The 13,267-nt window shown below is 61.6% G+C and overlaps 2 protein-coding genes across 2 annotated transcripts in view; one reads left to right on the forward strand and one right to left on the reverse strand.

Annotated features, from left to right (window-relative positions):
- The first annotated feature begins 422 nt into the window (after positions 1 to 422).
- On the forward strand, positions 423 to 10,241 carry CUTA (cutA divalent cation tolerance homolog). The gene is made up of 7 exons (XM_068998898.1): positions 423 to 498; positions 2,400 to 2,432; positions 4,460 to 4,659; positions 5,666 to 5,725; positions 6,838 to 6,883; positions 7,866 to 7,915; positions 10,009 to 10,241. The coding sequence occupies exons 2-7, from the start codon at positions 2,415 to 2,417 to the stop codon at positions 10,106 to 10,108; spliced, it is 474 nt and encodes a 157-aa protein (XP_068854999.1). The 5' UTR covers positions 423 to 498; positions 2,400 to 2,414; the 3' UTR covers positions 10,109 to 10,241.
- An 845-nt stretch (positions 10,242 to 11,086) lies between these two features.
- PHF1 (PHD finger protein 1) overlaps positions 11,087 to 13,267 on the reverse strand; it is a 39,539-nt gene continuing 37,358 nt past the window's right edge. Inside the window, exon 13 of the mRNA XM_068998902.1 lies at positions 11,087 to 11,234. Within this exon, the coding sequence (XP_068855003.1) occupies positions 11,087 to 11,234 (148 nt within the window). The remainder of the gene's footprint in view (positions 11,235 to 13,267) is intronic.

Genomic DNA, 13,267 nt, shown 5'->3' on the forward strand with positions numbered 1-13,267 from the left:
GCGGGGGGGAGGGGCGAGGGGGAGGGGGAGGGGGGGAGGACCCGAAAATGGGGGGGGGGAGGGGAGGAGGGGCCTGGGGAGGGGGAGGGGCCGGAAATGGGGGGAGGGGTTAAGGGGGGGAGGGGCGAGGGAAGCAGGGCGAGGGGGGAGGGGGAGGGGCCACGTGGGGGGGAGGAGCCAGGAATGAAGGAGGGAGGGGGAGGGGCCGGGAATGGGGGAGGGGCCAGAGTGGGGGAGGGGCCAAGGTGGGGGAGGGGCGAGCCGAGGGAGCCCCGGCCTGGGGGGGGGGGAGGGAAAGGGGGGGGTGGGGGAGGGAACTGGGGGGGGGAGGGGGGGAGGGGAAGGCGCTGGGGGGGGGTGGGGACTCCCCCCCTCCCCCCCTCCCCCCCCCTCCTCCACCCCCGGCCGCTTCCGGCGGCGGCGGTGACGTCACGGGCGGGGGCGGGGCCCCGAGGGTCACGTGGGGGCGGCGGCGGCGCGAGCGGCGCGCGGGGAGCGGTGAGGGGGGGGAGGGGCGGGGGGGGAGGGGGGATTTGGGGTGGGGGGGCGAGTTCGGGGCGAGTTCGGGCGAGTTCGGGCGAATTCGGGGGAGTTCGGGAGAGTTCGGGGCGAGTTCGGGAGAGTTCGGGGCGAGTTCGGGGAGGGGGCGAGGCCGGGGGGCGGCTCCGGGTCCCGGGGACCCCCGGGAGGGGCGGATGGGGGGGGAGGGGCTTGGGGAGGGGGGGTTGGGGTGAATTTGGGGAGGGGGAGAGGGGGGAGGGGATTTTTGGGGGGGTTTGGGGTGAATTTGGGGAGGGGGAGAGGGGGGGAGGGGATTTTGGGGGGGTTTGGGGTGAATTTGGGGAGGGGGAGAGGGGGGAGGGGATTTTTGGGGGGGTTTGGGGTGAATTTGGGGAGGGGGAGAGGGGGGGAGGGGATTTTGGGGGGGTTTGGGGTGAATTTGGGGAGGGGGAGGGGGGGAGGGGATTTTTGGGGGTTTTGGGGTGAATTTGGGGAGGGGGAGAGGGGGGGAGGGGATTTTTGGGGGGGTTGGGGTGAATTTGGGGAGGGGGAGAGGGGGGGAGGGGATTTTGGGGGGGTTTGGGGTGAATTTGGGGAGGGGGAGAGGGGGGAGGGGATTTTTGGGGGTTTTGGGGTGAATTTGGGGAGGGGGAGAGGGGGGAGGGGATTTTTGGGGGTTTTGGGGTGAATTTGGGGAGGGGGAGAGGGGGGAGGGGATTTTGGGGGGGTTTGGGGTGAATTTGGGGAGGGGGAGAGGGGGGAGGGGATTTTTGGGGGGTTTGGGGTGAATTTGGGGTGCATTTGGGGAGGGGGCGGGTCCCGGGGGGGTTCCGGGGGCTGATTTTGGGGAGGGGGCGGCGTTGGGGGGGTTTGGGGCGATTTTGGGGTGATTTTGGGGGGAGATTTTGGGGTCACTTTGGGGGGTTTGGGGTTTTGGGGGAGATTTGGGGGTTTTGGGGGCGATTTTGGGGTCACTTTGGGGGGTTTGGGGCGATTTTTGGGTCACTTTGGGGGGTTTGGGGCGATTTTGGGGAGATTTTGGAATGATTTTGGGGTCACTGGGGGGTTTGGGGTGATTTTGGGGGTTTGGGCGATTTTGGGGCGATTTTGGAGTCATTTTGGGGGGTTTGGGGCCATTTTGGGGCGATTTTCGGGGATTTGGGGTGATTTTGGAGGTTTTGGGGCGATTTTGGGGTCACTTAGGGGGGTTCGGGGTGATTTTGGGGGTTTGGGGCGATTTTGGGGTCACTTTGGGGGGTTCAGGGTGATTTTGGGGGTTTGGGGCGATTTTGGGGCGATTTTGGGGTCACTTTGGGGGGTTCGGGGTGATTTTGGGGGTTTGGGGCGATTTTGGGGCGATTTTGGGGTCACTTTGGGGGGTTCGGGGTGATTTCGGGGAGTTTGGGGGCGATTTTGGGGAGATTTTGGGGTCACTTTGGGGTGGTTTGGGCCAATTTTGGGGCTGGGGGAGTTTTGGGGTCACTTTGGGGTCACTTTGGGGGGTTTTGGGGTGATATGGGGGTTCTGGGGTCACTTTAGGGCGTTTGGGGGGTTTTGGGGCGATTTTGGGGTCACTTTGGGGGTTTTGGAGTCACTTCGGGGGTTTTGGGGCGATTTTGGGGCTGGGGGATTTTGGGGTCACTTTGAGGGGTTTTGGGGTGATTTTGTGTTCAGGGGGGTTTTGGGGTCATTTTGGGGGGTTTTGGGGCCATTTTGGGGCTGGGGGATTTTGGGGTCACTTTGGGGGGTTTTGGGCTGATTTTGTGTTCAGGGGGGTTTTGGGGCGATTTTGGGGTGATTTTGGGGGGTTTTGGGGCCATTTTGGGGCTGGGGTCCCTTTTTTGGGTGGCTTTGGGGTCTCACCCCCCTCCCCCATCCTCCCCTCCCCCCCCCCCCAGGAGCTGACGCAGCCGATGCGAGCGGCCTGGGCTGTGAGTGCCTCTGTCGCGATATGGGAGGGGTATCGCGATATGGGAGGGGGGTATCGCGATATGGGAGGGGTATCGCGATATGGGAGGGGTATCGCGATATGGGAGGGGTATCGCGATATGGGGGGGGTATTGCGATATATGGGAGGAGTTATCGCGATATGGGAGGGGGTATCATGATATATGGGAGGGGGGAATTGCGATATGGGAGGGGGTCACGATATGGGAGGGGGTATCGCGATATGGATGGGGATATCATGATATGGGAGGGGTTATCGTGATATATGGGAGGGGTTATTGCGATATGGGAGGGGGTTGCGATATGGGATGGGTATCGTGATATGGGAGGGGGGATCGCGATATGGGAGGGGGATATCGCGATATGGGAGGGGGATATCGCGATATGGGAGGGGGTATCGCGACAGGGCAGGGCCGGGGGGTTGTGGCGGGGCCGATGTCGCGACGGGGCCAATATCGGGGGGGGGGGCGGTGTCGCGGCCTGGGCTTGGCGGGAGCGCGGCTGTCGCGATAGGGGCGGGTGTCGCGATAGGGGTGGGTGTGGCGATAGGGGCGGCTGTCGCGATAGGGGCGGGGGTGTCGCGATAGGGGCGGGTGTGGCGATAGGGGCGGGTGTGGCGATAGGGGCGGGTGTGGCGATAGGGGCGGCTGTCGCGATAGGGGCGGGTGTCGCGATAGGGGCGGGGGTGTCGCGATAGGGGCGGGTGTGTGGCGATAGGGGTGGGTGTGGCGATAGGGGCGGGTGTCGCGATAGGGGCGGGGGTGTCGCGACGTGGGTGCCGCGATAGCGCGGGCGTTGGGACGGGGGTATCGCGACAGGGCGGGGTGTGGCAACGTGGACGTCGCGATGGGGATATCGCGACACGGCTATCGCGATAGGGTGGGGTATTGTGACACGGCTATCGCGATAGGGTGGGGTATTGTGACACGGCTATTGCGATAGGGCGGGTATCGTGACATGGCTGTTGCGAGAGGGCGGGTATCACAACGCGGCTATTGCGATGGGGGGGATATCGTGACACGGCTATCGCAATAGGGCGGGTATCGCATCACAGCTATCGCGATAGGGGGGGTATTGTGACACGGCTATCGCGATAGGATCGGTACCGCGCCGCACGCGCCGACGCCTGCCGGCTATCGCGACGCTATCGCGGCGATATCACGATGATATCACGACGCTATAGTGACGCTATTGTGACGCTATCGTGACACTATCATGATGCTATCGCAACGCTATCGTGGCGCTATCGTGACGCTATCACAGTGCTATCGCGGCGCTATCGTGACGCTATCTTGACGCTATCGCGGCGCTATCGTGACGCTATCTTGACGCTATCGCGGCGCTATCGTGACGCTATCGCGACGCTATCGTGACGCTATCGCGACGCTATCGTGACGCTATCTTGACGCTATCGCGGCGCTATCGTGACGCTATCGAGACGTTATCGTGATGCTATTGTGACGCTATCGCGACGCTATTGTGACGCTATCGCGGCGCTATCGCGGCGCTATCGTGGCGCTATCGTGACGCTATCGAGACGTTATCGTGATGCTATCGTGACGCTATCTTGACGCTATCGCGGCACTATCGTGACGCTATCGAGACGTTATCGTGATGCTATTGTGACGCTATCGCGACGCTATTGTGACGCTATCGTGGCGCTATCGCGGTGCTATCATGACGCTATCGCGACGCTATCGCGGTGCTATCATGACGCTATCGTGACGCTATCGCGACGCTATCGTGACGTTATCGTGACGCTATCGCGGCGCTATCGCGGTGCTATCGTGACGCTATCGTGACGCTATCGCGACGCTATCGTGGCGCTATAGTGACGCTATCACAGTGCTATCGTGACGCTATCGTGACGCTATCGCGACGCTATCCTGACGCTATCGCGACGCTATCCTGACGCTATCGCGACGCTATCGTGGCGCTATCGCGACGCTATCATGACGCTATCGCGACGATATCGCGACGCTATCGCGACGCGCGCCTCCTGTCGCGACAGGCGCTGACGCTGCTGCTGCTGCCGGGGCCGGGCCGGAGGCTGCTGCCCATGGCCGCCGCGGGGACGGCGCCGGGGGACGGGGACGGCGCCGGGGGTGGCACCGGGGGTGGCACCGGGGGGGACCCCGGGTACGTCCCCGGCAGCGTCTCGGCCGCCTTCGTCACCTGCCCCAACAACAGCGTGGCCACCGAGCTCGCCAGGTGACACCGCGGGGACAGCGGGGGGACAGAGCGGGGACAGAGAGGGGACAGAGCGGGGACAGAGAGGGGACAGAGCGGGGACAGAGCCGGGACAGAGAGGGGACAGAGCGGGGACAGAGAGGGGACAGAGCCGGGACAGAGCGGGGACAGAGCGGGGACAGAGAGGGGACAGAGAGGGGACAGAGCGGGGACAGAGCAGGGACAGAGCGGGGACAGAGAGGGGACAGAGAGGGGACAGAGCGGGGACAGAGAGGGGACAGAGAGGGGACAGAGAGGGGACAGAGCCGGGACAGAGAGGGGACAGAGCCGGGACAGAGAGGGGACAAAGAGGGGACAGAGAGGGGACAGAGCCGGGACAGAGAGGGGACAGAGAGGGGACAGAGAGGGGACAGAGCCGGGACAGAGAGGGGACAGAGCCGGGACAGAGAGGGGACAGAGAGGGGACAGAGAGGGGACAGAGCGGGGACAGAGCGGGGACACTGTCACCTGCCAGGGGTGGCACTGTCCCCAAGGGTGGCACTGGGGTGGCACTGTCCCCTCCCGGGGGTGGCACTGTCCCCAAGGGTGGCACTGTCCCCAAGGGGTGGCAGGGGGTGGCACTGTCCCCCGGGGGGCCGGGAGAGGTGGCACTACCCCACTGTCCCCAGGGGTGGCACTGAGAGGTGGGGAGTGGCACTGTCCCCAAGGGGTGACAGGGGGTGACAGGAGGTGACCCTGTCCCTGTCCCAGGAGGTGACACTGTCCCCTGTCCCTGTCCCCCGTCCCCGTCCCCGTCCCTGTCCCCCGTCCCCGTCCCTGTCCCTTACACAGGGGGTGACAGGAGGTGACACTGACCCTGTCCCCGTCCCCATCCCTGTCCTTTACACGGGGGGTGACAGGAGGTGACAGAAGGTGACAGGGGGTGACAGGGGGTGACAGGGGGTGACAGGAGGTGACAGGGGGTGACAGGGGGTGACAGGGGGTGACACTGACCCTGTCCCCGTCCCCATCCCCGTCCCCGTGCCAGGGCTCTGGTGCAGCAGCGTTTGGCCGCCTGCGTGAACGTCCTGCCCGGGGTCACCTCGGTGTGAGTGGCACAGGGGACACTGGGGGGACACCGGGGGGGACAGGAGGGACACGGGGGGACACTGGGGACACCGGGGGGGGGATTGGGGACATTGGGGGGGACATTGGGGACATGGGGGGGACACTGGGGACACGGGGGGGGCATTGGGGACATCGAGGGGGACAGGAGGGACACGGGGGGACACTGGGGACATCGGGGGGGACAGGAGGGACACGGGGGGGACACTGAGGACACCGGGGGGGATTGGGGACACTGGGGGGGACATTGGGGACATGGGGGGACACTGGGGACACGGGGGGGGCATTGGGGACATTGGGGGGACATCGGGGGGACATCGGGGGAGACATCGGGGGGGACAGGAGGGACACTGGGGGACACTGGGGACACCGGGGGACATTGGGGACATCGGGGGGGACATCAGGGGGGGACACGGGGGGACACTGGGGACACGGGGGGGTTGGGGACATCGGGGGGGACATGGGGGGACACTGGGGACACGGGGGGGGCATTGGGGACATTGGGGGGACATCGGGGGGGGACATCGGGGGGGACAGGAGGGACACGGGGGGACACTGGGGACACAGTGGGGCGGATTGGGGACATCGGGGGGGACATTGGGGGGGACATGGGGGGACACTGGGGACACGGGGGGGGCATTGGGGACATCGGGGGGGACATTGGGGGGGACATTGGGAAAGATTGGGGACATCGGGGGGTGGCAGGGGGACATTGGGGATATTTGGGGGGGGACATTGGGGGGTGGGGGTGGCAGGGGGACATTTGGGACGGGGACATTGGGAGTGGCAGGGGGACATTGGGGACATTTGGAACATCAGGGGGTGGGGGTGGCAGGGGGACATTGGGGACATTGTGGGGTGGCAGGGGGACATTGGGGGTGGCAGGGGGACATTGGGGACATTGTGGGGTGGCAGGGGGACATTGTGGGGTGGCAGGGGGACATTGGGGAGATTGTGGGGTGGCAGGGGGACATTGGGGACCCTGTGGGGTGGCAGGGGGACATTGGGGACATTGGGGGTGGCAGGGGGACATTGGGGACCCTGTGGGGTGGCAGGGGGGGCACAGGGAGGTGCCACCCCCGATGTCCCCCCCAGGTACACGTGGCAGGGGAAGCTGGAGGAGGACAGCGAGGTCCTGCTGGTGAGCGCTGTCCCCAAGGGGTCCCCAGGGGGTCCCCAGGGTGTCCCAGTGGTGTCCCCAGGGTGTCCCCAGGGTGTCCCCAGTGTCCCCAGGGTGTCCCCAGTGTCCCAGTGGTGTCCCCAAGGTCCCAAGGGGCCCTCAGAGTCCACAGGGTGTCCCCAAGGTCCCCATGGCATCCCCAGGGTGTCCCCAGTGTCCCCAAGTGTCCCCAAGGTGTCCCTGGGGTGTCCCCAAGGTCCCTGAATGTCCCCAAGGTGTCCCTGGGGTGTCCTCAATGCTCCTCCAGTGTCCCCAAGGTGTCCCCAAAGTGTCCCTGGGGTGTCCCCATTGTGTCCCCAATGCCCCCCCAGTGTCCCCAAGGTGTCCCCAATGTCCCCAAGTGTCACTGATGGTCCCAAAGTGTCCCCAGGGTGTCCCCAGGGTGTCCCCAATGTCCCCAGGTGTCTTTGATGGCCCTGGGGTGTCCCCAAGGTGTTCCCAAGGTGTCCCCAAGGTGTCCCCAGGGTGGCCCCAGGGTGTCCCCAGTGTCACAGAGGTGTCCCCAGGGTGCCCTCAGAGTCCCCAGGGTGTCCCCAAAATCCCCAAGGTGTCCCCAGGGTGTCCCCGGGGTGTCCCCAGTGTCCCCAGGTGTCTCTGATGGCCCCAGGGTGTCCCCAAGGTGTTCCCAAGATGTCCCCAATGTCCCCAAGGTGTCCCCAGGGTGGCCCAGTGGTGTCCCCAGGGTGTCCCCGGGGTGTCCCCAGGGTGTCCCCAAGGTGTCCCCAATGTCCCCAAGTGTCACTGACGGCCCAAAGGTGTCCCTGGGGTGTCCCTGGGGTGTCCCCAAGTGTCACTGATGGCCACAAAGTGACCCCGGGGTGTCCCCAAGGTGTCCCTGGGGTGTCCCCAAGGTGTCCCCAAGGTGTCCCCAATGTCCCCGGGGTGTCCCTGGGGTGTCCCCGGGGTGTCCCCAATGTCCCCAAGTGTCCCCCGTGTCCCCCAGATGATCAAGACCCGCAGCTCCCGAGTGCCGGCGCTGACCGAGTTCATCCGGTGAGGATTTGGGGCGATTTGGGGGAATTTTGGGGCTCCCAGAGGGGATTTTGGGGGGATTTGGGGGAATTTTGGGGCTCCCCGAGGGGATTTTGGGGGGATTTGGGGGAATTTTGGGGCTCCCAGAGAGGATTTTGGGGGGGCCCAGGGGGATCTGAGGGGTCCTGGGGGAGTTTGGGGTGGTCCCAGAGGGGATTTGGGGGAGATTTTGGGGGGATTTTGAGGATCCTGGGGGGATTGGAGGGATCCCAGGGCAGTTTTTGGGGTTATTTTGGGCTTTCCCAGGATTTGGGGGTGACTGAGGGGGGTTTTTGGGATCCCCCCCAGGTCCCATCACCCGTACGAGGTCCCCGAGGTGCCCTGGGGGGGTTTGGGGCTTCCTGAGGTCATTTTGGGGGGATTTTGGGGCTGTTTTGGGGGGATTTGGGGGTTTTCCCCAGGATTTTGGGGTTTTCCCCGGGATTTTGGGGTTGTTTTGGGGGATTTTGGGGTTTTCCCCAGGATTTTGGGGTTGTTTTGGGAGATTTTGGGGTTTTTCCTGGGATTTGGGGTTTTGGGGTTGTTTTGGGGGATTTTGGGGTTTTTCCCGGGATTTGGGGTTTTTCCCGGGATTTGGGATTTTGGGGTTGTTTTGGGGGATTTGGGGGTTTTTCCCGGGATTTGGGGTTTTTCCCAGGATTTTGAGGTTTTTCCCGGGATTTGGGGTTTTGGGGTTGTTTTGGGGGATTTTGGGGTTTTCCCCAAGATTTTGGGGTTGTTTTGGGGGATTTTGGGGTTTTTCCCGGGATTTGGGGTTTTTCCCGGGATTTTGGGCTTTCCCGGGATTTGGGGTTTTTCCCAGGATATTGGGGTTTTTCCCAGGATTTTGAGGTTTTTCCCGGGATTTGGGGTTTTTCCCAGGATTTTGGGGTTGTTTTGGGGGATTTTGGGGTTTTTCCCGGGATTTGGGGTTTTGGGGGATTTTGGGGTTTTTCCTGGGATTTGGGGTTTTGGGGGATTTTGGGGTTTTTCCTGGGATTTTGGGGTTTCCCCAGGATTTTGAGGTTTTTCCCGGGATTTGGGGTTTTGGGGTTGTTTTGGGGGATTTTGGGGTTTTCCCCAAAATTTGGGGTTGTTTTGGGGGATTTTGGGCTTTCCCGGGATTTGGGGTTTTTCCCGGGATTTTGGGGTTTTTCCCGGGATTTGGGGGTGACCGAGGGGGGTTTTTGGGGTCCCCCCCAGGTCCCATCACCCGTACGAGGTCCCCGAGGTGCCCTGGGGGGGTTTGGGGCTTCCTGAGGTCATTTTGGGGGGATTTTGGGGCTGTTTTGGGGGGATTTGGGGGTTTTCCCCAGGATTTTGGGGTTTTTCCCGGGATTTTGGGGTTGTTTTGGGGGATTTTGGGGTTTTCCCCAGGATTTTGGGGTTGTTTTGGGAGATTTTGGGGTTTTTCCCGGGATTTGGGGTTTTGGGGTTGTTTTGGGGGATTTTGGGGTTGTTTTGGGGGATTTTGGGGTTTTTCCCGGGATTTGGGGTTTTTCCCGGGATTTGGGATTTTGGGGTTGTTTTGGGGGATTTGGGGGTTTTTCCCGGGATTTGGGGTTTTTCCCAGGATTTTGAGGTTTTTCCCGGGATTTGGGGTTTTGGGGTTGTTTTGGGGGATTTTGGGGTTTTCCCCAAGATTTTGGGGTTGTTTTGGGGGATTTTGGGGTTTTTCCCGGGATTTGGGGTTTTTCCCGGGATTTTGGGCTTTCCCGGGATTTGGGGTTTTTCCCAGGATATTGGGGTTTTTCCCAGGATTTTGAGGTTTTTCCCGGGATTTGGGGTTTTTCCCAGGATTTTGGGGTTGTTTTGGGGGATTTTGGGGTTTTTCCCGGGATTTGGGGTTTTTCCTGGGATTTGGGGTTTTGGGGTTGTTTTGGGGGATTTTGGGGTTTTTCCCGGGATTTGGGGTTTTTCCCAGGATTTTGAGGTTTTTCCCGGGATTTGGGGTTTTGGGGTTGTTTTGGGGGATTTTGGGGTTTTCCCCAAGATTTTGGGGTTGTTTTGGGGGATTTTGGGGTTTTTCCCGGGATTTGGGGGTGACCGAGGGGGGTTTTTGGGGTCCCCCCCAGGTCCCATCACCCGTACGAGGTCCCCGAGGTGGTGGCGCTGCCGGTGGCCCAGGGCAACCTCCCCTACCTGCGCTGGGTGGGCGACGCCGTCCCCCCCTGAGCCCCCAATTTGGGGGGGCCCCAAAATCCCCCAAATCCCCAAAATCCCGGGGGGAGCCCTGGAAGCTCAGGGGACCCCAAAACCCCGCGGGGGGAGCCCCGAATTTGGGGAATAAAGAGGAGAAATCCTGGAATTTGGGAGGGGGGCGTGGATTTTTTGGGGGGGTGGGACCCCAAAATTTGGGGTGCCGGGGGGGGGGAGGGAGGGAGAAATTTGGGGGGAGGGAGAAATGGGGGAGCCCAAAAAGGAGGGGATGGAAAGGGGGGAGCCCGAAATTGGGGAGAGCACCCCAAAATTTGGGAGGGAAAAAGGGGAGGAGACCCCAAAGTTTGGGAGGGAGGTGCCCAAAATTGGGAGGGGAAAAAGGGGGAACCCCAAAATTTAAGGGGGGGGGGAATGAAGGGAGGGGACCCCAAAATTTGGGGGAGGAAATTGGGGGGGGGGGGCACCAAAAATGGAGAAGGAGAAAAAGGGGGGGGGGGTGGGGGAGGGGGACCCCGAATTTGGGGGAGACCCCGAAATTTAAAGGGGAGGGGGAGCCTGAATTTGGGGAGGGGGGGGGGACCCCAAAAACCACCCGGAGCCGCTGCCTGGAGCCGTTCATTTATTGGGGGAGGGGCCGAGGCCACGCCCCTTTCCGGGCCACGCCCACCCGGCCACGCCCACCCGGCCTTTCCCTTCAAATGATAAAAATAAACATTTTTCACCCCAAATTTTGGGATTTTTGGGGGGGGGGAGGGGAAGGGGGGGAGGAAGGATCCCGGCGGGTGGGGGAGGGGCGCCCCCACCTTCAGCCCCACCCCCCCCCCCCCCACCCTTAAACCCCCCCAGGGAAGTGACAAAAATTCCCATTTCCCACCCAAAATTTCGCGGGTTTTTTGGGGGCTGGGACCCCGAAATGTTTTGGGGGGGGGGGGAGGGGTCAGAGCATGGCCCCGCCCCCCCACTCCAGCAGGTACTGCACGGTCCCGTCCAGCGTCACGCGGCGCGCGAGGACGCGGGGGGGAGGGGCGGGGGGAGGGGCGGGGGGCGGGGCCGCGGGGGGGGGAGGGGCGCGCGGGGGGGGCGGGGGGGGGGCCGGCGGCGCGCGGGGGGAGGGGACGGCTCCGGGTCCGGCGTGGGCGAGCTGGGGGGGGGAAGGGAAACCGGTATGGACCGGTACGGGCCGGTATAAACCGGTATGGACCGGCATAAACCAGTATGGACCGGTACGGACCGGTATAAACCGGTATGGACCGGTACGGGCCGGTATAAACTGGTATGGACCGGTATAAACCAGTATGGACCGGTACGGACCGGTATAAACCGGTATGGACCGGCATAAACCGGTATGGACCGGTACGGACCGGTATAAACCGGTATGGACCGGTACGGGCCGGTATAAACCGGGATGGACCGGCATAAACCGGTATGGACCGGTACGGACCGGTACAAGCCAATATGGACCGGTACGGACTGGTACGGGCCGGTATAAACCGGTATGGACCGGCATAAACCGGTATGGACCGGTATGGACCGGTACGGACCGGTATAAACCGGTATGGACCAGTACGGGCCGGTATAAACCGGTATGGACCGGCATAAACCGGTATGGACCGGTACGGACCGGCATAAACCGGTATGGACCGGTATGGACCGGTACGGACCGGCATAAACCGGTATGGACCGTTACGGGCCGGTATAAACCGGGATGGACCGGCATAAACCGGTATGGACCGGTATAAACCGGTATGGACCGGTACGGGCCGGTATAAACCGGTATGGACCGGTACGGACCGGTATGGACCGGCATAAACCGGTATGGACCGGTACGGACCGGTATAAACCGGTATGGACCGGTACGGACCGGTATGGACCAGCATAAACCGGTATGGACCGGTACAGACCAGTATGGACCGGTACGGACCGGTATAAGCCAGTATGGACCAGTACGGACCAGTATAAGCCAATATGGACCGGTACGGACCGGTATAAGCCAGTATGGACCGGTACAGACCGGTATGGACCAGTACGGACCAGTATAAACCAGTATGGACCGGTACGGACCAGTACGGACTGGTATAAACCAGTATGGACCAGTACAGACCGGTACGGACCGGTATGGACCAGTATAAACCAGTATGGACCGGTATAAACCAGTATGGACCAGTACAGACTGGTATGGACCAGTATGGACTGGTATAAACCAGTATGGACCAGTACGGACTGGTATAAACCAGTATGGACCTGTATAAACCAGTATGGACCAGTACGGACCAGTACAGACCAGTATAAACCAGTATGGACCAGTACAGACTGGTACGGACCAGTACGGACCAGTATAAACCAGTATGGACCACTGTGGACCGCTACGGACCGGTACGGACCAGTATGGACCAGTACGGACCTGTATAAACCAGTACGGACCAGTACAGACTAGTATAAACCAGTATGGACCAGTATAAACCACTACGGCCTGGTATAAACCAGTATGGACCGGTATGGACCAGTATAAACCAGTATGGACTAGTATGGACTGGTACGGACCAGTATAAACCAGTATAAACCGGCATGTACCGGTATAAACCAGTATGGACTGGTATAAACTGGTATCATCCAGTATGGACGGATATAGACCAGTATAAACCAGTACAGACCAGTATTGACTGGTATGGACTGGTATAGACCAGTATAGACCAGTACGAACCAGTACAGACTTATATAGACCAGTACAGATCAGTATAAACCAGTACGGACCAGTATAAACCCGTATGGACCAGTATGGCAGTATAAACCAGTACGGACCAGTATAAACCAGTACGGACCAGTATAAAACCATGTGGACCAGTATAAACCAGTACGGACCAGTATGGCAGTATAAACCAGTACAGACCAGTATAAACCAGTACGGCCCAGTATAAACCAGTACAGACCAGTATAGACCAGCTAGGCCTGCTGTGGACCCCTCCCAGTCCATCCCAGTGCTCCCAGTAGGGGCCCAGTGCCCCCACTTTGATCCTCCCCAGTCCCTCCCAGTGCTCCCAGTTTGAGCTCCAGTCCCCTCCCAGTTTGTCCCAGTCCCTCCCAGTCCCTCCCAGTTTGTCCCAGTTTGTCCCAGTCCCTCCCAGTTTGTCCCAGTCCGTCCCAGTCCCTCCCAGTTTGTCCCAGTTTGTCCCAGTC

Source organism: Aphelocoma coerulescens, unplaced genomic scaffold, assembly GCF_041296385.1.
Source record: "Aphelocoma coerulescens isolate FSJ_1873_10779 unplaced genomic scaffold, UR_Acoe_1.0 HiC_scaffold_187, whole genome shotgun sequence".
In the NCBI taxonomy this organism is placed as follows: Eukaryota; Metazoa; Chordata; class Aves; order Passeriformes; family Corvidae; genus Aphelocoma; species Aphelocoma coerulescens.